The following is a 25386-nucleotide window of genomic DNA, read 5'->3' on the forward strand; positions in this document are numbered from 1 at the left end:
CGGATATCTAATTTCACCCCAGTGTAATAAACTGGTTACGTCGACGCTAACTTTCATTATATATACATACCCGAACCCTGAGTGTATAAGAACATCATATCTCCGGCTAGAAAAGAGCTAACATTATGGGTAAAACTGAATAATGTTCCCCGTCACAACGTCTAACCCGGTACGTTGCAGTCAAGTACTATTCTGAGAAACTGCAACTGCAACGTTGTGTGTGTGTGTGTGTGTGGATCTAACCCCGGGGCGTTTCAAGAGACCTGTGTTCTAGTAGATACACTATGTCGAAAAAGTATCCATACTGATGTAATCAGAGTACATTTCATTTCTTTTTTGTTTTAAGTACACTTTATGCACAGTAAGGCTATTTGGGACTCAACCTATAGTTTAAAGTGGCCACATTTTGCCTCCACCAGATATCAAATGCTGGGACACCTTGATTACAAGGCAGCGACGTTACAGCTACGTCATCGGGAGGCTTCGAAGTATTTGAATGTTTATAAATAATGTAAGCTTTATTTCAACCTGCCGAATCCTCAAACTTCCTGCATATTCGTATCATGTGTGGAATTGCCTGTTTTTTTCCCTTTCGTGAAATTAAAAATCAACTGGCATAGCTATATATGTTAATGATTAATTAGAATGATAATTATAAAGAATGAGAAGTGGCCAAACATAAATTAGAACCAACTTAAAATACACGTTTATGTAAAAATTGATCTGTGGTTTTGTTAATGAGAAATAAAATGTGCACTTTATAACTATTAGGCTAATTAGAATATCTTTGTTTTTCATCGGTGTATTTAATATTCCTTTTACCTTTAAGAATTTATTATTATTTACTTCTTTTTTAATATAAAAAATATGTTACTTAATTTATAAGCGAATGAACTTTCTTGTTTGATGTATATACCAACGAAACCATTGGGTTCGATACCCGGTGGAGACACATAGTGGTTCGGATTCCACTTAAACCGTAGATCCAGTTCCGATTAGCCTTACTGTGCACAAAGTGGACTTAAAACATCAACTCAAAACCAAAAAAACCAAAACGAAACCATTGGTTGAGGATCAACATTGTCTCAGACAATATTACTATTGTTCCATAAATGTTCATTCAATGGCTCCGGGAACTGGTCAATTTCTTCGAGGTATTTTTGATTCTCTGTCACTTAAAAATTTCAAGTGATCCATTTTGTATCCGCTCCTTTTTAACAAAGTGAGCTCGAAGACAATCTGTATTCCACTTGTTTATATTGGAAACTTGGTCAAACCGGAAGTTCTTTTATCGCCTTCGATAATCGAAATGACTGATCGACTATTTTTTGAATACCCAGGTACATCCCTCATAGGAGATTTCTGAGACCGGGTTACGCTACTCACTCGTAGCTCCCCAATTTCCTCACGATGGTGGGTTGCCACCGATCTTATACATAGGCCGAGAACCCAGAGACTGAACCAAGGCGGACTCGAACACATGCCGTCCCTCAGTCGGAGTCCAAAGCACACCGCCTTAGACCGCACGATCACGGAGGAGGACTTTTCTTATTTTTTTTTGTGTAATCGCGAGGATGAGGATGAATAATGAATAGAAAAATAAAAAAGAAGGTCACACACAAAGAAAAGGACGGGTCTTCAACCTCTTAGGCGACGAGTTCAAGCCCTAAATATGAGAATTTCAACCATAGCCCTCAATTTTTTAAAAAATATAAACAAAATGACTATTTACACTAAACTTCTTATCAAGACCAAAATAGTTTGTAACTGTGAAACTACCCCATGAATGCAAATTGACAACATTTTTTTTTTCATGTGAGTTAGAATTAAATGTGTGGCACACAGAGATACTTCTTGCGAAAACAATTAACTGTGCCCTGTCCCAGCACATAGTTCACATAGAAGTAGCAAGTAAAGCAACTTATCTCAGAATGAAAATTCCACAGATCTTTCAAACGTTTGTTTCAGCAATGATGACTGGACATGAATCACACATAATCCCTTGCCAAAACCTAGTGGTCTAAAATTATTTGAAAACTTGAATGTATATCTTTACAGATTCCAAGTTATAAGGAACTATCTCGTAGATGTTCTTGTAACCGTTATAAAATAAAATTACAAATAATATATATATATATATACAACCTTAGATATACTAATACGAAGAAAGAAATTCAGAGTAAGATTTCAAATGCATGTCTACGTATAAAGTAATTATAGAACTACAGAACAATATGAGAGTATTGAACTTTTTTTTTTTTTTTGCAGGTTAACGTTTACAATATTGAGGAGACAGAATAATTAAAAATTGTTGCTCCAAAGGAAACCAAGAGCGTAGTGTATTGGTTAGAGTTCTTGAGAGCATTGTAAGCGGTCCGAGGTTCGATCCTCCTTACGAGGTGTTCTTTCTTTTTCTTTTAAAAAATATTTCTCCTTCTATTAAACAAGGGCATGGCAACATTATTTGTAATAATAGTGTATAGTGGCTACATTGTCCCGTAACTGGAATTTACTAAAAAAAAATAATTGTGACATAATAAATGAATTGACACACGATCAAAGGGATATTTTCACGTATCAGATCGTGAATTATGATACTCTAACGATAATTGTGTTCTGCTTCAAAGACATTGACAAATATTAATGAAATAACCATTTATATTTGTGGCAATTCAGGACATACTACTAATATTACCCCTTTTTTCACTCGAATTCAATGCAAAGATACCTCCACAAATATCGACTGAAAAGTTTCCATCATGAGCAATTCTCCATTAAATGTTTTCGACAAATCGTATTGAGTCATTCCATGCGAAATCAACACAGCCTTTGACCTGACCATCTCCAATTTTCATGAAATTTGGGGAGTTGAAACTATGCATAGAACTTAGTAAGTATAAAAATTTTTAGTTTCGTGCGTCTTGTAATTGTTAAATTATTCAAGGTCAAAGTTAGCATAAATTGCCCTTTTTGAGCCCGCTTAGCTATACTAAATCTGCTGTAACTCCGCCCCTATTTTGTCTAGGAAGCTCAAATAAAGCTTATTGTACAGGGAATTGAATAAGCTTTCCAGTGATTTATAACAAGCCTACCTTTGGATAAAAATATAATCTTGTCACGTGACCTTGACTTTTGACCTTGAATATCTCAAAACATGTCACCACCAAAAATCGTGAAAAAAATATATTTGGTCCCTCATTCCATACTATAAAACATACCAAAAAATCATTCTGGGACTGCATTGGGATCAGAAGATACAAAATAATATGTGTAACTATGTGACTGATAAAAGCCCCATTACGTGAACTATGAAGAGTCAAATGTCTCTTAACACTCCCTACAAAATGTGAAGGAGTTATCCTGGGTACAATTGGTCATGAAAGAAATAGGTTAGGCAGCGGGAGATCCCTAGCCGTGTGTGTCAAGCGCAGATCCGGCATATTGTTGACCGCCATATTGAATTCAACGCAAAAATTTCAAAGGAAAGAGGTGATGTTATATATCAAATGAGGCTAGAATTTCACGAGAAATGAAGTGACGAAGGATTTTCCAACGTATCTTACGCCAGCAAAAAGTTATACACATATCTTTCACTTACGATATATGCACATTATAATGTTGTCAATGTTCCTGTGAGCACACTCGTTGACGTCTCTCACACTCACATAGAACATTTGGCAATGTAGCATGTGCAACAACATCGCAAGCAGCAACTTTGCCTTCTCTCAGATGGTCAATATCAGGGACTTTTAGTGCATGCACCATTCTCTTCAAATGTTTCTGAAGGTAAAAGTCCTCCTAAGATGTTAGATCTGGGGAATGTGCAGGCCTTTTAATAGATCTACCTAGAAAATTACCATGAAGAAATTGCAAAAATGTCCACATAGTGTGGTCACACTCTGTCCTGTTTCAAAACTCTCGAAAAGTGCCATATCCCGTAAGCAAGGGTGAAAAAACCTGTTCACTTAACAAATCCAAGAAGCCCTCACCATTTAAGGTTCCGTTGTTGAATATGGACCAACCATTTCCGTTCGCAATACATTATACCACATAATTAGCTTACCAGCAACAACCATTCGACTGAGCAAATCACAGGTATTGCATATTATTTTTATTAACTTCACCGTGAACATAAAAATTTGCTTCGTCACTGAAGAATTTTTCATTCCAAAGGAAGTGTCACGTAATTGTTTGAGATACTTTTCCCAATATTCTTCACTATTCAACTATTTGGTGAATGTAGCTGATTAAAATCATATGCAATGGTGCGTATACTGCTTTCTCTCCCAAGATGTCAGCGTGATCTCGATGAGTTCCTAACACGTTAGGAGCATTCCAATGCTTTGTGTTTAACACCTCGAAAAGGAGAAAATGGTTACAAGCATGCAGTAATAACTTTTTGCTGGTTAAATATATGTTGGATAAACTTTCGTCACTTCATTTCTCGTGAAATTCTAGCCTCATTTGATATATCACATCACCCCCTTTCCTTTGAAATTTTTGCGTTGAATTCAATATGGCGGTCAACAATATGCCGGATCTGCGCTTGACACACACGGCTAGGGATCTCCCTGTGCCTAACCTATTTCTTTCATGACCAATTATACCCAGGATAACTCCTTCACATTTTGTAAGGGGTGTTAAGGGACATTTGACTCTTCATAGTTCAAAAATGGGGCTTTTATCAGTCACATAGTTACACATATTATTTTGTATCTTCTGATCCCATTGCAGTCCCAGAATGATTTTTTTGTATGTTTTAGAGTATGGTATGAGGGACCAAATATATTTTTTTTCACGATTTTTAGTGGTGACATGTTTTGAGATATTCAAGGTCAAAAGTCAAGGTCACGTGACAAAATTATATTTTTATCCAAAGGTAGGCTTGTTATATATCACTGGAAAGCTTTATTTGAGCTTCCTAGGCAAAATAGTGGCGTTACAGCACATTTAGTATAGCTAAATGGGCTCAAAAAAGGCAATTTCTGCAAATTTTGACCTTCAATAATTTAACAATTACAAGACGCACGAGACTAAAAAATTTCATAGTTACTAAGTTCTATGCATAGTTTCAACTCCCCAAATTTCATAAAAATCGAAGATGGTCAGGTTAAAAATTGCACATATCTGTGTTGATTTGGCATGGAATGACTCTATTACCTTCGTTTTCTTTGTTACAAACAAGTATTCTTTCCACATGACATGTAGGAGGAGAGTTGGATCTGCATTTTACATTGATTAGTTCCTTCTACCTGCGATCAGGCTCGAGAGCAGGAAGTTCGCTGCCAGCACTGGCACGCGGTGCATCGTCTCTACGTGCGGTCCGTGTCGAGCATTTACGTGCAAGCGAGTGAAATTCCGGTTAAGTCTACCTTCTGTGTTCTGAACCATGTCTGTACGGCGAGTGAATACTGTGAAATTGGTCTTCACGAATGTGCGACAAAAACCAACATCGATACAACTGCATCGGTGGATACAGCAGAATTTGTCACTAACAGAAGATCAAGTGCTTAGTATTGAAATCGATCAATATCGAAAGTGTGTGTTTATAAAGTTAATATCGCGAGTGTTAGGCGAGCAGATAATATTACGATCGGGAGGCACATTAGTTTACACTGATGACAATGGGGAGCATGAGGTAAAACTGGAATGGGCGGATCAAAATAGCGTAATTGTGAATGTACATGTAGTTCCTATGGAACTTCCAATGGACGTTCTACAACAGACACTGACAACATATGGTGATGTGAAATATGTTGATGATGAAAAGTACACGGATGAACATATATACCCAACGCGTACCGGTACAAAGCGAATTCGCATGACGCTTAAAAAACCAATTCCATCGTACATCACTATCAAAGGTGATCGATATTGGGTAACGTACTATGGTCAAAAGATTACGTGCAGGATATGTGAATCTACAGAACATCTCTCAAATTGTTGCGATAAGCGTAGAAAACCAGGAAGAAGGACAGCCTCCACATATGCGGAAGCCACCAACCGATCACCAATCAATATTGATGCAGCAGAACAACCACTGCCATACCAGCCTACAAGTTTTCAAGTACCCAAGACAACCCTGGACATAGAAATGAAAGAATCCCCAAAGAACCCACATGTAAAAGAACCCGAAGGTGCCGCACAGACGCCACTGGATCCTCCGACGAACAAAATTTCATCAGAGAGAGCAGCAAAGGAAACTTCCCATTTGTTAACAACAGAAAGTCAAAATTCGACATGGGTAGCAGAAGTTGAACGCGAGGAACTTTCGAGTAACTACCAGGTCTCGCCTGAAGCCTCGATTAGTGATAAGATAGCCCCTCCCCTCCCCGCGAACAGCTGTGTATCGGAAGGTGAAAAGAGCCAGGCAGGTCATGAGCTTTCCCTGCCAGGCGCTTCCTCGCACACAACGACCTTGAAACTAGCAGAAGGGAACGTGAGTGGACAACATGACCAACCTAAAATTGCTCCCCCCCTTCCCTCGTCACAATCGCAAGAAATGGTATCAGGAGATGACTCCCAAACTGAAGAGGAATCCACAGATGATAAGCAAGTTATGGACAAAGGTCAACGAAATAGAAAAAAACGCACAAGTTCACGACTGAAAGCGGTAACAGAAGGTAAGAAAAAGAAATGTACCAGGATGTTTCTAAGCCAGCAGTCCGTCACACACAGCAGGAAGACCCAACAAAAGTGAAATGTTAAGTAGATGTGGGTTCAGATCGCCTTCCCCCCCCTCCATTAGGTAGTTAGTGTAAGGAGAAATGTTTGTTTATGTTTTGAGATGAGAGTGATTTACGAGTGTAGTGCGCGACATAAATTTGTGTACTTTCCTAGTGTATACAGTGTAATGTTATATATTACATGTTAGAGAGTCACAAGATGAATATCGATATAATAACAGGTAGAAAAAATAGTGTAAATTGTGTCATGCACATGAACGATTATCATCATTCTGAAAACACTTCGGACTAATACTTACTTTAGTGTAATTGAGCACCAAAAATGCACATTTACGTGGTATTCTTATATACAGTTTTTTATAATATCTTATTGTGCATGAATTAGAGCACTCGTCTTTGTACCCTTAACATCAATGGGATCCTGACGCCAGTGAAATGCAAATTGCTTGCGGACTTTGTCCGAATCCACTCGATTGACATTTTATACTTGCAGGAAGTTTGTATTGTAGATTTTAACTTCCTGTATGGGTACGAGGCTATTGTAAACTTGGGGACAAGCGGGAGAGGGACGGCAATTATAATCAAAAGTGGTATAGAAATAAAAAATGTAAAGAAATTAGTCGATGGGAGGGGAATTAGTTTTCAAAGTCAACGTTATACTTTTGTTAATATCTACGCCCCCTCCGGACAGCAAAACAGATGGAAGAGAGAACAATTTTACCAGGCTGAGATCGTATACTTACTTCCAAATAATGATTCGTGTATCATCCTAGGTGGTGATTTTAATCAAGTGCTGCGATCATGTGATTGTATAGGAAAGTTTCAAAATAGTTTAGCTTTAATAGATGCTTTGCCGGTACCTTTTTCAGATCATATAGCAATCAGAATGAGTATTAATCTACAAGAATCTAAATTAGTTTGGGGTTCGTCCTATTGGAAAATGAACTCTGCCCTACTTCAACAGCCTAATGTTAATGATATGTTTGAAGAAAAATGGAAGTATTGGTGCCGGCAACAAAAACACTATACTGATTACAATACGTGGTGGGTAAAATACGTAAAACCTCGAATTAAATCCTATTTTCAATGGCTAGGGAAAGAGAGTGCACGTGACCGGAACTTAATGTTGAACTTCTATTACAAATGTTTACATGAGTTATGTATGCGACCTGATGTCACCGAACATTATCCACAGATACATAAATATAAAGCACAAATCCTTACGTTGCAACGGCATCACTTGGAGGGTATAAAGATAAGAACTACTCATGCGTCATCCTTGCAAGATGAACGAACCTCTTTATTTCACTATGTTCACACACAAAAACAAAAGCGAGCTCTTTTGATAAACAATATTGTCGATTCCGGCGGAGATACACATAGAACTCAACAAGGTATATCACAGGCGTTTTACACGTATTATAATAATTTGTATACTGGTAAAGAAGTAGATCAATTGGCTGTACAACAATTGCTCACATCGGTAAATAATTTATTGACGGACGAAGACAGAACTTTGTTAGACAGTGACGTCACCGTCGATGAGGTGTATGAAGCACTGCGTACTTGTAACGTTAAGCGCACTCCTGGCAACGATGGCATAGGCTACCAATTTTATATACGTTTTTTTGATGTTATGAAACATGAATTGGTCAAGATAATACAAGATGCATTTTGAAACGAATGCGTGCTTCAAAATGAAGGTATAATTGTACTGATTGCCAAAAAAACGCGTCCGAGTGCAGTGACTGACTTTAGGCCCATTACTTTGTTAAACTGTGATTATAATATTATGGCCAAAGTTTTGGCTAATAGACTGAAACCTATATTATCTTCCTTACTCAGTTCACGGCAAACATGTGTCAGTAAAACTCAAAATATATTTTCTACGGTGGCGGGTATACGTGATATAATGTATTATTATGAAATGCAACAAACCGCAGCTTGTATACTATCCTTTGATTTCACAATACTATCCTTGTAATTCACCAATATTTGTTTGAAGTACTTCGAGCCTATCGCTTCAGTGAAGCCTTTATATCTGTTTTGCAAAGTTTCTATAGAAAGGCAACCTCCCGTCTTCTTATCAATGGATTCGTGACTCCTGCAATACACGTGACGAGATCCATTCGCCAGGGGTGCCCCTTGAGTATGCTTCTCTTCGCTTTGACCTTGGACCCGCTACTTCGATATATTCAGTGCCGAGACCCACCCGCAGCGAGTGCTTTCCTTGAAACGCAAGTGTTTACATTCGCAGACGATTTATCAGCTTGTGTAACAACAACGACCCAGCTCCAAAATATACTGAATGCAATGTGTTTGTATTGTTCTGCCAGTGGAGCGGAAGTTAACATGACAAAATCAAAGGCTTTACCTGTTGGCAACTGGAAGCAAGACAATCCGGACATAGGGATAAAATATGTAAACGAACTCAAAATATTGGGCATTACTTTTCATACTAATGAATCCAGAATGCTGGATCTAAACTGGACGAAAATTGTAAGCGAAATCAGGTTACAGTGTTATCAAATGAGAGGAAGACAACTCAATTTAATTCAGCGTGTTTGGTTCCTACACACTTTTATTTTTAGTAAATTAAATTATGTCGCTCAAGTGTTGCCCATCACACAGCAATATCTCCGACAAATAAAGTCTGCTGTGGGATGGTTCATGTGGTACGGACATTTTTTTCGGGTACCATTCCCGATCATGTGCCAAACACAAATGAGAGGTGGTCTAGAATTATGGAATATTGAAAAGAAATGTAAGTCCCTATTTTTAGCTAGAAATTATAAATTGTACTTAATTGAACGGTCGATTACATCAATGTGGTTGCGTATATTTACCGATACGTTTCCACCGCAAAATCCACCCAACTTGTCTCGACTAACAAAGAGCCCTATGTATGTACGAAATTTTGTACAAGAATGGAGTTATGTGGAGTTTCACATGGACTTGAAGGAAAATACTCTGTCAAAATATTTTTATGAACATTTTCAACGACAACTTATTTTGCAGCAGAGTCGAATAGAGAAAAAATTTCCTAATGTTATTTGGTCAAATGTATGGCAAAATCTCCACAAGCCTTTCCTTGACACGGACATACGAAGTTTGTGGTATACCCTGGTGCATGATCTAGTTCCAACAAATGTTCGACTAAATGAAATAAAAAGACTACCAACAAATGAGTGTAGACAATGCGGAAAGGTGGATACAAATGAACATCGCCTCACTACATGTAAAGGAATTTCAGAAATTTGGGCCTTTCTCCTTATGTGCCTTGCCAAAATATGTCGTATATCGCCACAATGCTTTCAAGCAAAAATTTGTATATTACCAGACTTCAAATATTTCCCTGTGAAGAAACAAAATGCCATTGTGTGGCTAATAGCACATACAGTATATTATATATATAGCAAAAAGTTTGAACCAAATATCACCCTATATACAATGTATCTTAAAAGATCTAGATGGAAACAATCAAATAAACAAAATGTCCGATTGTCACAATATTTTGGTAAATATCTGGATGTAATGTAATTGTATGTATACATGTAGAAAAAAAAATCCATAGATGTAAACAGAATAGTGAAATAAAACTTATAAAAGAAAAAGAGCTTGTGGGGTAGTGGTTACCGTTAAAGATTGTCAATCTGATGGTCGTAAGTTCAAACCCCTCCGGTGGCAAAATCGTTTCGTAAGTTTTAGACATATCCCATTGCGTTCGTTGTCCACGCCGTGTGAAACGGAATGATTCAGTTTGGAATTAAAGATGGGGGAGGGGAAATGTTAAATAAGAAAATCTCCATTTCAACGAACCGAGAAGGGGAGAAAAATTGGATAATTCTTATAAATATGAAAATTATATTCATGTTTATAGTGGTATAATCGCAGGTAAAATCAAAGATCTTACCTTTTATCTTCCTCTGAACTCGGCGAAAATGAATTTCGCACCGATCTAATACATTCTCCAATACATTATAAAATGTTATTGAATGTTTCATGTTGATAATTTTATCAATGCATCAGTTCTTCACGGCGAAACGTATATTTTGCAACTACCCCTTCTCTCCTCTCGCCTCCAGTTCCTTCGGTTCTTAATTTCTCCTTCTCCTTCTTCTCTCCCCTCCTTCTCCTCTACTTTTATCTCATACCGCCTTCTCTACTTTTCTCGCCTCTTGTCTCCATCCCACTCTTCTCCACTCCTCTTATCTCCTCTCCTGTCTTATATTTCCGACTCCACGGCACTGTTCACCTCTTCTTATCGTTCATCTCTTTTTTCTCTCTCTTACTCTACTCTCCTCTTCTCTCCAAACTCCTTTCCTCCTCTTCTATCACCTCGTTTTCCTTCCTCTCTTCTCTCCTCTTTGCTCCAGTTTCCTCATCTGTCCTCGCATCTTTTTGCTTTCTCCTCATTACTTCTGCTATCCACTTCCTAATGGATAATTATAATGTGCATGTGGCAACCCTGAAATTGAGCCTAACTCTACACGCAACCCACCAACGCCTTGTGTAAATTGGGTTGCCTAGTTTAAAATGTCGTTGTCCTAAAAGTTTTGAGAGACACTGTACATCTTATCTGAGCTACGAGCGCACTATTTAGCATAGCGTTAACCCGCCCCCGCAGTTTATCACGCCGAAGTCCCTATACATACGGTGCTCACTCTGTGTATGCCTATGCATGCATCTGGCTCTGTACAACTGTATAAAAATTGTCTTAATCCATCGGGCCTTGTATCTTAGTATCTGAGAGCCGGTAACTGTCTGACTATCTGAGAGAGCGAAACTTATACTTATGCATCCTTTTTCGAGCAGGCCTCATCTGCAGGAAAATGTCAACTCGGGGCAGGCCCCGGCACCTATGTACCTGTTGGGTGAGATGAGTTAAGGCAAGAGCTTATAAGACCTTTTTCTTTTCCTGCTCCTCCAAAAATAGACAATACTTAGGCTGGAGAGTTCAATGAACCAACCGATCTCTAACTCTGACAATGATCAGGCTGGAAAGTTCATACTAACCAACCGATCATTTGCCATGTTTTTTCCTTATATTGAGAGAGCGTAACAAGTCGGATCCCGGCATAATGTACCTCCGAAAAAACTGGGCCACACCCAACCACCGGGGCGAAGTCCCTATTGTTACATTTCAAAACAGAAAGCCGTTGAGGGAGGACAAATTTTCGCTTCCCCGGCTATCGGGCAAAAAGCAACCTAGGCAAGAGCATTCACAAACATCCAAACTTTTACATATATATTTCCATTTTCCAGCTGAGTGCGTTAAAACAACACAGCATAGTGTAATTGTGGAAATATTTTACACTCTCCATGGGAGGGGGTAAATCTGTAGCAATCCGTCCTGAGATTATTTTCATATACAGTCCCTACCAAAAGTTTAAGACCACCTTGTCATGTGTTTTTCAGACAAACAGAAAAAGTACATATGCGAATCATTTTCACGAAATAAAAACTTTAATACAAAATGGGAATTATTATGTAATGTTATTGAAAGGTACATCAAGATCAAGAAAGTGTAAGGGCATATTAATGCACTTATAACTAATAGATGCAACTAAATGTACAATTTGTAAAATCATTAAATCTCAACTTTGGAAATATACTTGGGAACAAACATTTCTCCTGAAATTAGATGTGTGAAGTGTGAAATTTAATAGTCAATATGTTCACCTTTAAGTTTCAAGCACATACGCACACGTTTTCTCATGCTGCGGACCAATTTCTGGCATTCTTGGGGCGTAATCTCATTCCATACTTCGGAGATCTGTTCGCGAAGTTCCTGGACATTCCTTGGCTGGCGTTTCGCTACACGAAGAACAATGGTATTCCGTAGGTTTTCTATAGGATTCAGGTCCGGACTTCGTGCTGGCCAAAGCAACAATGGGATTTCCCTCGCTTGAATCCAAACCATTGTTGCTCCTGACTTGTGGCAAGTCGCGATGTCCTGCTGGAAGACGAAGTACCCGTTGTGGAGCTTCTGTGCGGACGGGAGCATGTTATCATTGATTGTTTCGATGTATTCTCGTGAATCCATAGAGCCAGGAATGAATCTCAAAATCCCGGTCCCTGCAGCAGACATGCATCCTCAGATCATGACTGATTGACCCCCACCCTGAGCAGCTTGCACGAGACATTCGGGGAGAAATTTCTTGGTTGCTCTCCTCCGAAATCTCACTTTTCGGGAGCTGTACGGCACGAATCTCGATTCATCACTGAAAAGGAAATTAACCCAATGTTCCATGGACCAGTTTATTATATTTTTGCACCACTTCACACGATTTCTCTTATGTACATTGTTGAGCAATGGCTTTTTGAGAGGAGCGAAAGAAACAAGTCTAGATTCCCCAGACAACGCGAAATGGTCATCTTTGAGACCCTTTTATTGTTGGAATCTTCAAATTCCTTCATTATCGCTGGAAGAGGGGCTTTCCGGTTATTCTTTGCCACTCTCGCGATAATCCGGTCCTCGCGTACAGACGTTACCCTGGGGCTGCCGCAGCGTGAGTTATCAACCACTGTACCTTGCTGCTTGAATTTGTTTATTGTTTTAGCCACGCAGATTTTACTCACATTCAATGCGACTGTAATTTCTATATGAGACCTATTGCATCTGTACATACCAATTATTTGCATTTCACGGCCACGGGCACAGATTCTTTTCACATTATCACGTAGCTTGCGATTCAAACAGCCTGTTTATTATCAAGCATAACGGAAACAGGTTTGGACTTGAACAATGCTGTTACTCGAGATATGTCTTTATGCGCTATCTATTGACACACATTTCAACTAATGACTGATACAATTTGTTCACTTCTGCGCAGTCGCTGAGGAAGATATTGTTATCTGAAGACCTCTCAGTTTTCGCTGTATTTCTTTTATTTTGCGAATTTTTTAAAAAAATATATAAAACTAGAAAATGTTTTTGGATTTCTTTGCGCCAAAACCTTCTTTCATGTTCCACAATACTGGAAAAAATTCAGTACTGTCATAACGACGTTGCTTACGTGTATACACATTCATCTGTACTTCAAAATGCTGGATTTTTCAGTTAAGAAATTTGATTTTCCACTTTCGTATCTCAAGAACTACAAAACGAATACCAATATTTTTTCGGCAATATATGCCTAACACACTATATTACTTCCATAGGATTTCACTCCATATTGGTACCAAAAACTTTCGGTCAGGATTCATTTATATGAAAAAATTTTGTAGTCTTAAACTTTTGGTAAGGACTGTATATAGTTGTTTTGGGGAGGTCTAACATTGTACGTACTTCTGTACTTTATATTTACCTAGTGTGTGAAGTAGCTTGTTACTTCACTCATAGGTATTACTCATGCTTCTCTCAGTTTTCGCATTCAAATGTTTAAAGAGAATGCAATAGTCCAGACAATTTTCCACACTTTGACAGAAATGCATCTATCCCTGATGTTGGTGAACTGTGGTATATAATAATAGGAAGCCAACCACTATGTGCTGCAAACAGCCGTATTCCAAGGAATTGCAACAAAAGTAAAAGGTATCTTCTATATGGATGCACATGGAGGGTTGAGGTTGGATGTATAGAGATCAAACATTCTCGACCTGCGCCATAATGGAGGCGATGTTATCAGCATCATACTCTGGCCACTTTTCACCGGCTGGGGTTGTCCCTAGTGCCCACTAACTAGAGGCTGGATGATCCTCAGAGGCACTTTATGCAAGGAAATTGCCAGATAAATTCCATTTAATTTCTTCCCAGATCTCAGGAATCGAAAATGTGTCTTGTTTGTGACAATCAGACTCCCTACAAAATGGATCATCATGACTCTCCAAGCAATTCAAAGGTTCTCTAAGTTGGTTGCTTGTCCAAGAAAATTAAACTATATGTTGGTGTTGTAAAATATGATGATACTGAAAGTGTTTTATTATTACTGCTGTAATTTTGAAAATTTACCATACTTTATTCATATTATACCTGGTATTTCCTTTCGTATAGGTTGAAAGAGCTTTCCACAACTGTGTTAGATGCAACTTCGCGAGTGAGAATTGACTTCGATAGTATCAGTAGCGATGTTTCAGCCTCAGAGTAATTCCATAATAAGGAATCTAGTTTGTATCATCTCAAATTACTTTTATATCCAAATATATAATAAAATATTATAAGGAAGATTTGCGTCTTTCAACAAGTATCTTTCATTCATTTCACACACGCCGTAAATGTCTAAAGCGGGCGCAAAAGCCGTTGATCGCACTGATACTGGGTCGCGGAACACTGGAATAGTTTGTTCATGATATGGGGGACACCGAGTTCTAGAGTTTGAGTTTTGGTTTTAATTTCACTTTATGCACAGGAAGGCTAATCGGGACTGTGGAATCCGAATCTCTTGTGCCTCCACGTGGTATTGAACCCGGGATCCCTTGATTACAAGGCGACAAGGTTTCCACAACGCTATCGGGGACGCCCTTAGAGAGAGACGGTGTTCCGCTTATATGTACTGTAGACACGGAGGTCGCGTTTGACACGACTTTGTGCATCGATCATTGTAGAGGATGAATCTTACACATCGCCGCACACCCTCTGTTTCGACCGCTGAATATTTACAGCTAATATATAAGAAAGCTAAGGAAAATCAAGAGGATAGAAGGACAAATCAAATACCATAAAAATAAAGAAATTGCTATTCTCCAAGTTGGGAAGAAAAGTTAGGAATTACAAAACAACCTAGTGACAAGAAACAAAACCCCAGATATCTGGTAGAGACAGAAAATGTTGGTGGGAGAAATATCATCTGATATATATTGAAGGTGCCATTCCACTTGAATATCCCATTTTTGACGATTTTGATGTAGTATTTTCTAGTGAAGGAAAAGCGATTTCTCTGTAATCGATTTTTAATATTTCAATGTCGAAAATTTATCCGATATTTAGAAAGCTACTGTATTTTGTTAGTAGGAAGTGTATAACCGTGTCTTGTAGGGTGCAGATCTTCTCTCGTGGAAATTATATGCGTAAGTTTCACCTGATAACCTACTTACTATACTGTTACATTACACTAGGACATGAGGAAAACTATCAGTGGAGACCAGATTTTAAAGGGAATTCCTTTCTTATTTTTCAACACGTATCATGGAATAAATAACAACATTGTTGATAATTATCTTCCACCACCAAGATTACATGGTTTTCACTTCCCTTCTCTTTCACCTTTTCGTCCCACATTCCTTTTCCCCTTTTTTGAAAACATTTTCCTTTCTGGTCCCTTTATTGACAATATATCAAATATTTTGTATGGTTGTCTTTTCCATAAACAAAACATTCAACAATTGTCTATTTGCTGCAGCTTAGAGGACAGAAGGAAGGAGCGACTTGTACCTTACCTTTTCTCCAGGAGTGTTGGGAGTACGTTGCAGCGATTGTTGCAACAATGCGTTCTGGGCGTAAGCAGTGACAAACACATTATACGTTGCACGCCTGTTGAGTTGAAAGTGTACTTATCTGTTAGATTTAGACTTTTATTGTGAAGTTTTTTTAGAATAATTTAACTTTACTGTGTGACAATGACGACAGTATTGAGTCTCAGTGGCAGTAAGTAAGCTATTGAATGCAGTAAGCTGTTTCAAGAAATATTTGATCGTAACGGATGGTAACCTCCAAAAGAAAAAAAGGAAATGAAAAAGGACCATATTTTATTCCTGCACTCCCCTAAAAATATTACTTTAAATGAAAGCACAATACACACCATTCATAAATAAGAGGTGATACATTAAATGTCTTTCAATTTTTACTTTACTTCAAACGAAATATAATATTTTTAGTTTAGTTCAAAATAGACTATAGTCTTTTTTCATATCCTTTTCTGGCAATAATTTCCCCTCTTTTTGTCCTATCTAGAGTACAATTTTTCCATTTAAAATCAGGTCCTTAAATATCAATGATGTATATGGTCGGAAGAGATCATTAAAACAACAATAAAATTAACACCTCAGTAAATATTAAAAAAAAATCGAACGTCTTATTCAATTTTAGAAACAGCGGTTTAGTTTTTTATTCTGTTATAATACATGTTGAACTTACTTGGAACTCCTGATACCAACCGCAATGGCCGCAATACTCGAAACGCTCGCAAGGCCTTAACATCAAACCCTTCCTTCATAAGGTTTGATAAAGCAGTACTAATAATTCTGAAAAAGATGGAAATATGTATTAGATTATGAAGGGTGATGGCATAGCAAATGTGTTAATTATTCTTAATTCTATGGATTCGATAAAAATAAAATAAACTTGCTTCATCTAGTTTTTATTTCTAAAAAAGTTTTGGTTGTTCAAGTTTGTTATAGAGTGGGAAGAGCGAATAAAATAGTTATATTAGTTATACAAATTAATTTCTATCTTCTGATCCTATTGTAGTCCCAGTTTAATTTTCTCATATTTTTAGAGAATAGCATGGTGTGCCAAATATTTTTTTCAAGATTCTTGGCGATGCCATGTTTCTAGATTTCCAAGGTCAAAGGTCAAGGTCACGTGGCAATATTTTATTTTTATCCAAAGGTAGGCTTGTTACACATCGTTACAAAGTTTGTTCCATTTCCTGTACAATAAACTTAATTTCAGCTTCCTAGGCCAAATAGGGCAGAGTAACAGCACATTTGGGATAGCTAAATGGGCTCAGAGAGGGCAATTTCTGCGAATTTTGACCTTTAATAATTTTACAATTGCAAGACGCACGAGGCTCAAAAATATTACAGTTACTACGTTCCATGCATAGTTGCAATTTCCCAAATTTAATGAAAATCTGAGATTGTCAGGTTGCGGGATGTGTGGATTTCGCTAGTATTATTTTGACGAAAAGGTCAAAGGATAAAACTGAAACTTACAGAAGTAACAAGCTTTCGTCAGACAGTCCTTCCATTATTTTATTGATTTATTGATTTGCTTTATATTACTTCGCTTTTTGTTCCACTTTCTAGCTAATTTCGAAGATGGGAATGAGTGATGATATGATGAAATTGATGAATGGACACTCACAAACACCCATGCCAAGGGTGTCACAGCGCCGTGTGATAACCACTCCGCCACGGGGGCCGGCTGCAATATTTAAATTCGTATTAGCAATATATGGTCAATCCATGTTAAATCAACAAATGAAGAGGCACTTTTCAATCTTACATATTTTGATTCATTTGAAATTTGGGATACTGGAAGGATCACATGAGGTATGTTAATATGCACAGTTACAGATCCATATCTTTTGGATTTCCGAAATTACAGTATTGAAAACTATGCGATTTTATATCACTATATGAAAACGACACTACATTTTTAACGAACTTTTTATTTACAACCTATTGATTGTTCCTCGCGGTAGAGCTAGGCAACATATTACGCCTCGTGTTTCAGGATTAGTCCTGAAGCTAGCTCCAGTTTCGTGTGAAGTAAAATATACCCTCAGCTTGACTTCACAAAATTTCAATAGGTGGTCACAGTACGCAGTAAAAAATTAGTGACATGACTTGCTTTCCGATCACTTAGCCGCCATATTGAATTCAAATGGCTGAAATCATATTTTAATCCCCGTTCCTCGGCTATTTCTCAACTGATTTAATAACCCACAGCGCGACAGCCCTTGAGAGCCTTGGCTTACCTACCGACTGCTGGTCTCCCTCCACACTGTTCCTCCGTCACCTGTTATAGCGTGGAGATCTTAGACCAGTATTGGGGTGACGGGTGGTCAGCCCGACGAACCCCCAGCCGTTGTAGGTCTTCTCGACCGGGTTACCGCTCACTCATTCGGAGCTTCCCAATTTCCTCACGATGGTGGGTTGCCACCGGCCCTATACGTAGGCCGAATAGATTCCGACCAGAGCCGGATTCGAACCTACGCCGTCCCGCAGCGAACGATCTCAAGACGAGTGAACGCCTTAACCCGCTCGGCTACGGAGGAGGACTTCTCAACTGATTTCAATAGTCTTTTTATTTTTGTTTGACTGCTCTAAAAGGACCTTAAACTGTTATTGTTAGTATGTTGTTTTTGTTGTTTTTCTTTCAAAATTAATACTACTCGTACAAAATAAAAATTGTGTAGACTTTTAGAGTAGTAGGCCAATAAGCCCGGTTCGGTGTCATACTTGGTACGAGCAGTGTTGCCAACTCATCTCCTGCAACTTATTGTTTTTTTTAATTTTTCTTATTTATTTACGTCCATTTACGGATTAAGCTAACCTACAGGGGGTAAAACACAAGTGTTATCCTCGGTACGAGTTTCATACTTCGTACGAACAGTGTTGCCAACTTATTTTTGCAATATATTTTTTCTATTCATTTCTTTTTTTTTTAAATTTATTTACGGGTAAAGCTAAACTACAGGGACCAAACACTAGCGTTCAGAGGCGTGCACAAGAGCAGGAACAGACCCGTTCCCGAAACATCGCTCCTAAAATGTCATGCAACCTGCGCAACACCCTCGCTTGAAAATTTTGCCTGACCATGTGCCCAGATCTTAAACCAGATTGAAAACCCGCCGGGTACCCGAAGTCCTACGATACCTAGTAGGTATCAGTGCTTTCTTTCAATCAGCTGCACGCCCCTCCCTCTGCATGACGTAGTTGCTTCGAGTAGAAACTGCACCGGTCGCACCCCTGTCTGCAGTGTTACCAACTGCAATAGATTTTCACTACTTAGAAAGGGAACTCAAAGCTTCGTAAGACACATCGCCAATGAAATGAGATTTCAGAAATGTGCTACTTTTCCCAACACACATATTGAAATAGGTTTTCCGTGGTATAGGCACAAAAAAATTTGTCGTAAGCAACCAATAATCCAAAGCAGAACTGGAACATGTAACTTTCGACACCGAAGTAGCGAGTAGACCAACACCCTTTTCTACTGCGAACACCAGGGTCGTAGCCAGGCAGGGGCCAGGGTCATTTCCGTTAGCCTCCCCCACACCCTTTCTGAAGTTTGGTAAACTACTTTGTAATATTTCTTTGCAGTGACGAGTGAAAATGTAGACTGCAGATATTATTTTGCTCAAAACTTGATAAAGCTTAAATTCACAGAATACAAAGAACAGATAGGTGTAAAATTATCTAATCTGATTTACGAGTCGAAGTCAAAGTAGCAGCAAGTAATTAGAATATATTCTCTCGGCTTCAGCTATAAGTGGGACGTTATTGAAAATATACTGTAAGTATTTTAACGATATTTCTAGATTGTCTGTGTCCAATATTAACTTAATGATTACACACACACACACATATAATGTACTTTCATATACCACTATTAAACTTTTAAAAATGGACTTGATTTATGAAGACCTCCCTCCCCCCGGTAATCAATCCTGGCTACGGGTCTGCAGAGGCGCAACCACGAATTTTCGTGTGGGAAGGCGGCAAGAACCTGTATAAACGTGCGAAAAACAACAATAACAATAAAAGTAATAAAGTAGCATCAGCGACATTATTATCCTCATAAATCATGCAAAAAGGGGGTAGAAGTCGGTTCTAACGCATTTGTTGAAACAGAGGATTTTAAATATTTTTTCAACACGTTAATTTCACATTAGCAAATAATGGAAAGCAAGCACACAAACTATTTTTGAAAGAAAGAAAGTGCACGAAAAGTGCATTCCGAATGTACTACATATGGCATGTAAAATTTTCATGTACAATATATTATTTTCACATATGAAACATGGAATTTGATTTGTTTGATTTTGATTTGCTTTATTTCACTTCGCTTTTTGTGCCACTTTTGGTTAATTTACGAAATTGGAAATGAGTGATGTCATGATGAAATTGATGAATGGACACTCACAAACATCCCCCCCCCCCCGGCCGGAATTCGAACCCGCGACTCCTAGCGTCGTAGCGCGATTTGCTAACCACTCCGCCACGGGGGCCGGTATATGCAACATGGAGCGACGTAAAATAAGAAAATACATATTCAACATGTTAACACTAAGGGTCGGTTTTTCGATGTCTGGTCAATTTTTTGGTCAGTCAACCCTCAGTTGGAGTTCACCTCCAGTCTTAACCAACACCAGGTTTTTCAATGTAAAAGTAACCAAAGGTTTGTTGACCTTTAGTTCGGCGTGTAACAATTGTGAGTTTGCAATGCTGAGCGAAAAATTCGATCCCACTGACATCTAGGTGTGTAAAATCAAATCAAATTTTGCCTGGTGTGAAAAGGTAGAACTACAATGAGCCACATGCGCTTGTTGAAATTCATTGTTTACATTGAAAATACAGAACCTAACGTGCTACGTATTTTGTTACTACAAATAAATACACATGAAGAGAAAACACTTCCTGCACATTTGTCTTTCTTCTTGAAAGACAGACTTCACAAAATACAAAATGGTAATATGGTATAAATAGTTATTTTTTTTTCTTACGGAATGAGAGATCAACGTCGCATCACAGACAAGTTAAATATATTCATTGAACATTCAAACTTTACAGCCAACTTTTACACAGCATCTCTACTCGACAATATTCCAATTAACAATTTTTTTTTTAAGATTGCGCAAAATAAAACATATAATTAATGTCCAAATCGTGATAAATGAACTATAAAAAGAACGGTCTGCAGCAGGACTAGAACTCGCAATATGAAATGGAACTTTCATTACATGCTACTGCCTTTATCCACTACACCAACTTGCCACTTGAAAGCTGGCTTAACGATAACGGTGCGTGTACACAAATCAAAGTCTGGCAAAAATTTACTTTGTTCTACCAGTTACTACGCACTTCAATTGAACTCTGCCAAGCACAACAAGTTTATTCTTGCACCAATGCAAATTTTTATTTAATTATTTTCTAGTTCAATGTGCCTGAGAAATCGTCTGGTGAACATCGATCCTCCGATGAGGCTGCTATGTTTGTTCGAAACAACCAGTCATCTCGCTGACCTCCGGATGAAGCACGGATCAAGTTCACAGCCACTTAACCTCCAGTTGAGTAGTTGACCGCTGATGAAAAACCCAAAATCGCTGTAACCTCTAGTTATTTGCCCAACACGAACTTTGATAACATATCGAAAAACTGGCCCTAAATTGTGTACGTATTCAAAGTTTCTTTAATACATATATATTATTTAACACATAATCAATTCATCAATGTCATAACAAACCAACACTGATAGCAAATAATATCACGGGCCGCCATGGCATTCTCTGTTTTAAAACTTTTTTCATTTAGATCGTTCGGCACCCAGGGCCGACTCCCGCTACCCCTAGCAAGGGCATTGAACTTGATAAAACTGTATAATATATTTCAATTTTCATTAAATTTGAAATCAATGGGTTGCAATTGCCCTCCGTTCCCACTCTGCAGCTGCCCTTGGCCGTCTGGAAAAAAATGCAAGAAAAATATGAAAACTAATTCCCTCTTGAGTATCCTTTAGCAGCCCTGCTATTCTTAAATTCTGCTAGCCTGGATTTTCTTGTACTTTCATGTCCCCCCCCCCTGCCTTTGCCCCCGCTAGACTTCATTTCCGTCCAAGGTTAATGAGCAATGCCTCCTGCCCCCTGTGGTTACGCCACTGCGTGCCTGGTTAAGACACCATGCAATGAAAAACAATTTAGTTTTAGATGAGGAGTATTTTGTTTGCCCGATCATTCATTTAAATAAATGAAGCTGTAATATTGTGTACATTTCCTGGCAACAAGATAGAAACTGCTTACACTAATATAAATTATCATTGGAGGAAAAAGCTCCTCCCACGACTTCGTAGGACTTAGGAGCTACGTAAGTAGGCAACACTGGCTGCAGCTGTCCACGTGGCGAAGAAACGCCTGGAGCAACATGCTGCCGGAGTGCTGTTTCATTTAAGCGGGTTTTGCAGATGCCCGGGTCAAGCTTTTTCTTCTTCAAGGGAACTTGTGAATGCGGGTTCATTTTTTGCTCTCTGATTGGCTGTTGGAAAGTTACGGTGCTCTGATTGTGAGAATATCTTATTTGCGTTGTACGTAAGGTTAGGTTAGATTAGATTAGATTAGAAAGCAGCAAATTTGCGCTGAAAATAGGAAATAAGATATTCTCACAATCATAGCACCGTAACTTTCCAACAGCCAATCAGAGAGCAAGAAATGAACCCGCATTCACAAGTCGAGTGGAAAAAAAATCGCGCCCGGGTCTTGTTGAATACCCAGTTACCTTGTAAGCACAGAGCGCCTTGAAGACGAGGAACCCGGGTAAAGACGCAAATCGACTCGTTGCCATGGGCCGGGGAGCAGGTTTACCTGTTCTCGCGGGCAACTAGCAGCGGGTAGGAAAAAGGCCGACTTTTTAGTACTCTGCTAGCGTTATCTTCGGTATGAAGTGGGCTCATCCTCGATACGAGCAGTGTTGCCAACTCCAACTCTTCCAAATTTTCATACATTTTTTTATGAGCTAAGCTATAACCTATGGGGACAAGAGCCCATACTTGATACGAAGGACGTAGGCTCTTTTCAACAGTCATCCTCGGTACGAGCAGTGTGGCCAACTCACCTCTTGCAATAAAATGTTTCCGCATCATTCACGGTGGGAGTTTCATCCTAGGTACCAAGAGCTCTTCCTCCGTACGAGCAGTGTAGCGAACTCACCTCTTGCAAATGAGCTCTTCTTTGTGCAGCGTTCTCTTCTACGGCACGAGTGGGGCCCCCAGAAAGAGCGTCTACTACTACAATGCGATACATGTTGGATGGAAGTGTGTGTAGGTGACGTACAATATGCCCATCTATATATAGACATATTCTGGACAATGATGATCGATTGAGTGATTTCTTTCTTGCTGTCGCTTATAATCTAACTTTTTTTTAATTAGTTTGCAAGCAGGAGATCCTTCTTATCGCGCGTCATGTAATAGATTTGTGGTCTGTCGGGTGAAAATGTGCGGGTGAGGGTGGAGAAATGAATCTGTAACGTGAGAAACAGCACGTCCAGGGATCCTCCGCCCAGTTTAATCAAACCCTTGGCGAACTTGTAGCTTAGCTTGTAAGCAAGAACAATCATGTACAAATATCTGATGGGAGTCATTAGCGTGGAATATGGAAAGTATTCCATGCTGCGATACTGTGTTTCCAGTGATTGAGCAAGTTCTTCAGCTTTTGTCTTCGTCAAGGTGCGTGGTCTGTTTTATCGGATTCTCTAGGATTTTTTTTTCGCCGCGGAAACGAGAGCTCTGTTCGCTACGGGTGAATGGGGAAAGTCCTTGTAGCCAACCCATATGATGACGTTTTTTATGTTATTGTTGACTTGGAATGGAACATTGCTTTTTGTGTTGTGATCGACGGCAACATCCGGAGGTACAGTGTCTCTCAAAAGTTTTAGGACAACGACATTTTAAATTAGGCAACCCAATTTACACAAGGCGTTGGTGGGTTGCGTGTAGAGTTAGACTCAATTTCAGGGTTGCCAAATGCACAATAGATATTTATGAAATACGCGAAAGAAATAAAAAAAATGTATAAAATTATAAAAAACTAAATATGCTGACCAAGGCAGAAATTTATTTTACTATAAAACATAAACAAAACGTAACGTTTCAACCTTCTAGCAAGGTCTTCTTCAGACTCTGCACCAAGTACATTTGTATTTGGTGCAGATTCTGAAGAAGACCTTGCTAGAAGGTTGAAACGTTACGTTTAGTTTATGTTTTATAATAAAAAAACTTCTGCCTTGGTTAGCATATTGAGTTTTTCATATCATGGAAACAAGGCTTAATGGTGTTAAAATTATAAAAATATCACTATTACATGGCAAAAGACATAATTCTTTCTGAAAGAAAAAAATAGGTTTCCTAGTATTTCATCGCTAATGAGTCTACAGAAAGAAAAAGAGGTGAGAGGAAACGAAAGGTGACAAAGGAAAGGAGACAGAAAAAGCAAAAGGAGAAGATGAAAAGTAGAGGTGAGAAGAAAGAGAAAATAGACGAGGAGAGAAGAAGTAGTGGGAAGAAAAGGAAAAGATGAGGAGATAAGAGGAGTGGAGAAGGTTGGGATGGAGAAAAGATGCGAGAACAATAGGGAAGGTGATATGAGATAAAAGCAGAGGAGAAGGAGTGGAGAGAAGAACAGAAGGGACTGGAGACGAGAAGAGAGAAGAGGTAGTTGCAGAAAATATCGTCTCGGTGTCAAGAATTGATGCATTAATCGAATTATCGACATGAAACATTCAATAACATTTTGAAATGTATTGGAGAATATTAGATCGGTTCGTAAAGCGTTTTGGCTGCGTTCAGAACAAAATAAAATCTTCGACGTATGATCTTTGATTTTACCTGCGATTATATCACTAAAAACATGAATGTAATTTTAATATTTATAAGAATTATGCAATATTTCTACACTTCTCGGTTCGTTGAAATGGAGATTTTGTAATTTAATATTTCCACTCCCCCACCGTTAATTCCAAACTGATTCGTTCCGTTTCACACAGTGTGAACAATGAACACAATGGGATATGTCTAAAACTTACGAAAATTACGACCATCAGGTTGACAATCCTTAACGATAATCATTACCCTACAAGCTGTCGCTCCTGAAAGCAGTTAGAAGAAGCTGACCAACGTGAAATATAGATGTAACTCTCCTCCTACATGTAATGTGCAAAGAATACTCGTTTGTAACAAAGAAACGAAGGTAGTACGAATAGGCAAAAACATTTCATGGAAAATTGCACATGATGAAAACTTTTCAGTCGATATTTGCGGAGG

At 38.5% G+C, this 25386-nt stretch overlaps 1 protein-coding gene across 5 annotated transcripts in view; it reads right to left on the reverse strand.

Moving 5' to 3' along the window:
• Ca-alpha1D (Ca[2+]-channel protein alpha[[1]] subunit D) overlaps positions 1–25386 on the reverse strand; it is a 1588055-nt gene that overhangs the window by 1204546 nt on the left and 358123 nt on the right. For all 5 annotated transcript variants that reach the window (XM_083117527.1, XM_083117525.1, XM_083117526.1 and 2 more), the window contains exon 5: positions 16762–16868. In XM_083117527.1, the coding sequence (XP_082973653.1) occupies positions 16762–16868 (107 nt within the window). The remainder of the gene's footprint in view (positions 1–16761; positions 16869–25386) is intronic.

Source organism: Lepisma saccharinum, chromosome 2 (genome assembly GCF_977018435.1).
Source record: "Lepisma saccharinum chromosome 2, izLepSacc3.1, whole genome shotgun sequence".
In the NCBI taxonomy this organism is placed as follows: Eukaryota; Metazoa; Arthropoda; class Insecta; order Zygentoma; family Lepismatidae; genus Lepisma; species Lepisma saccharinum.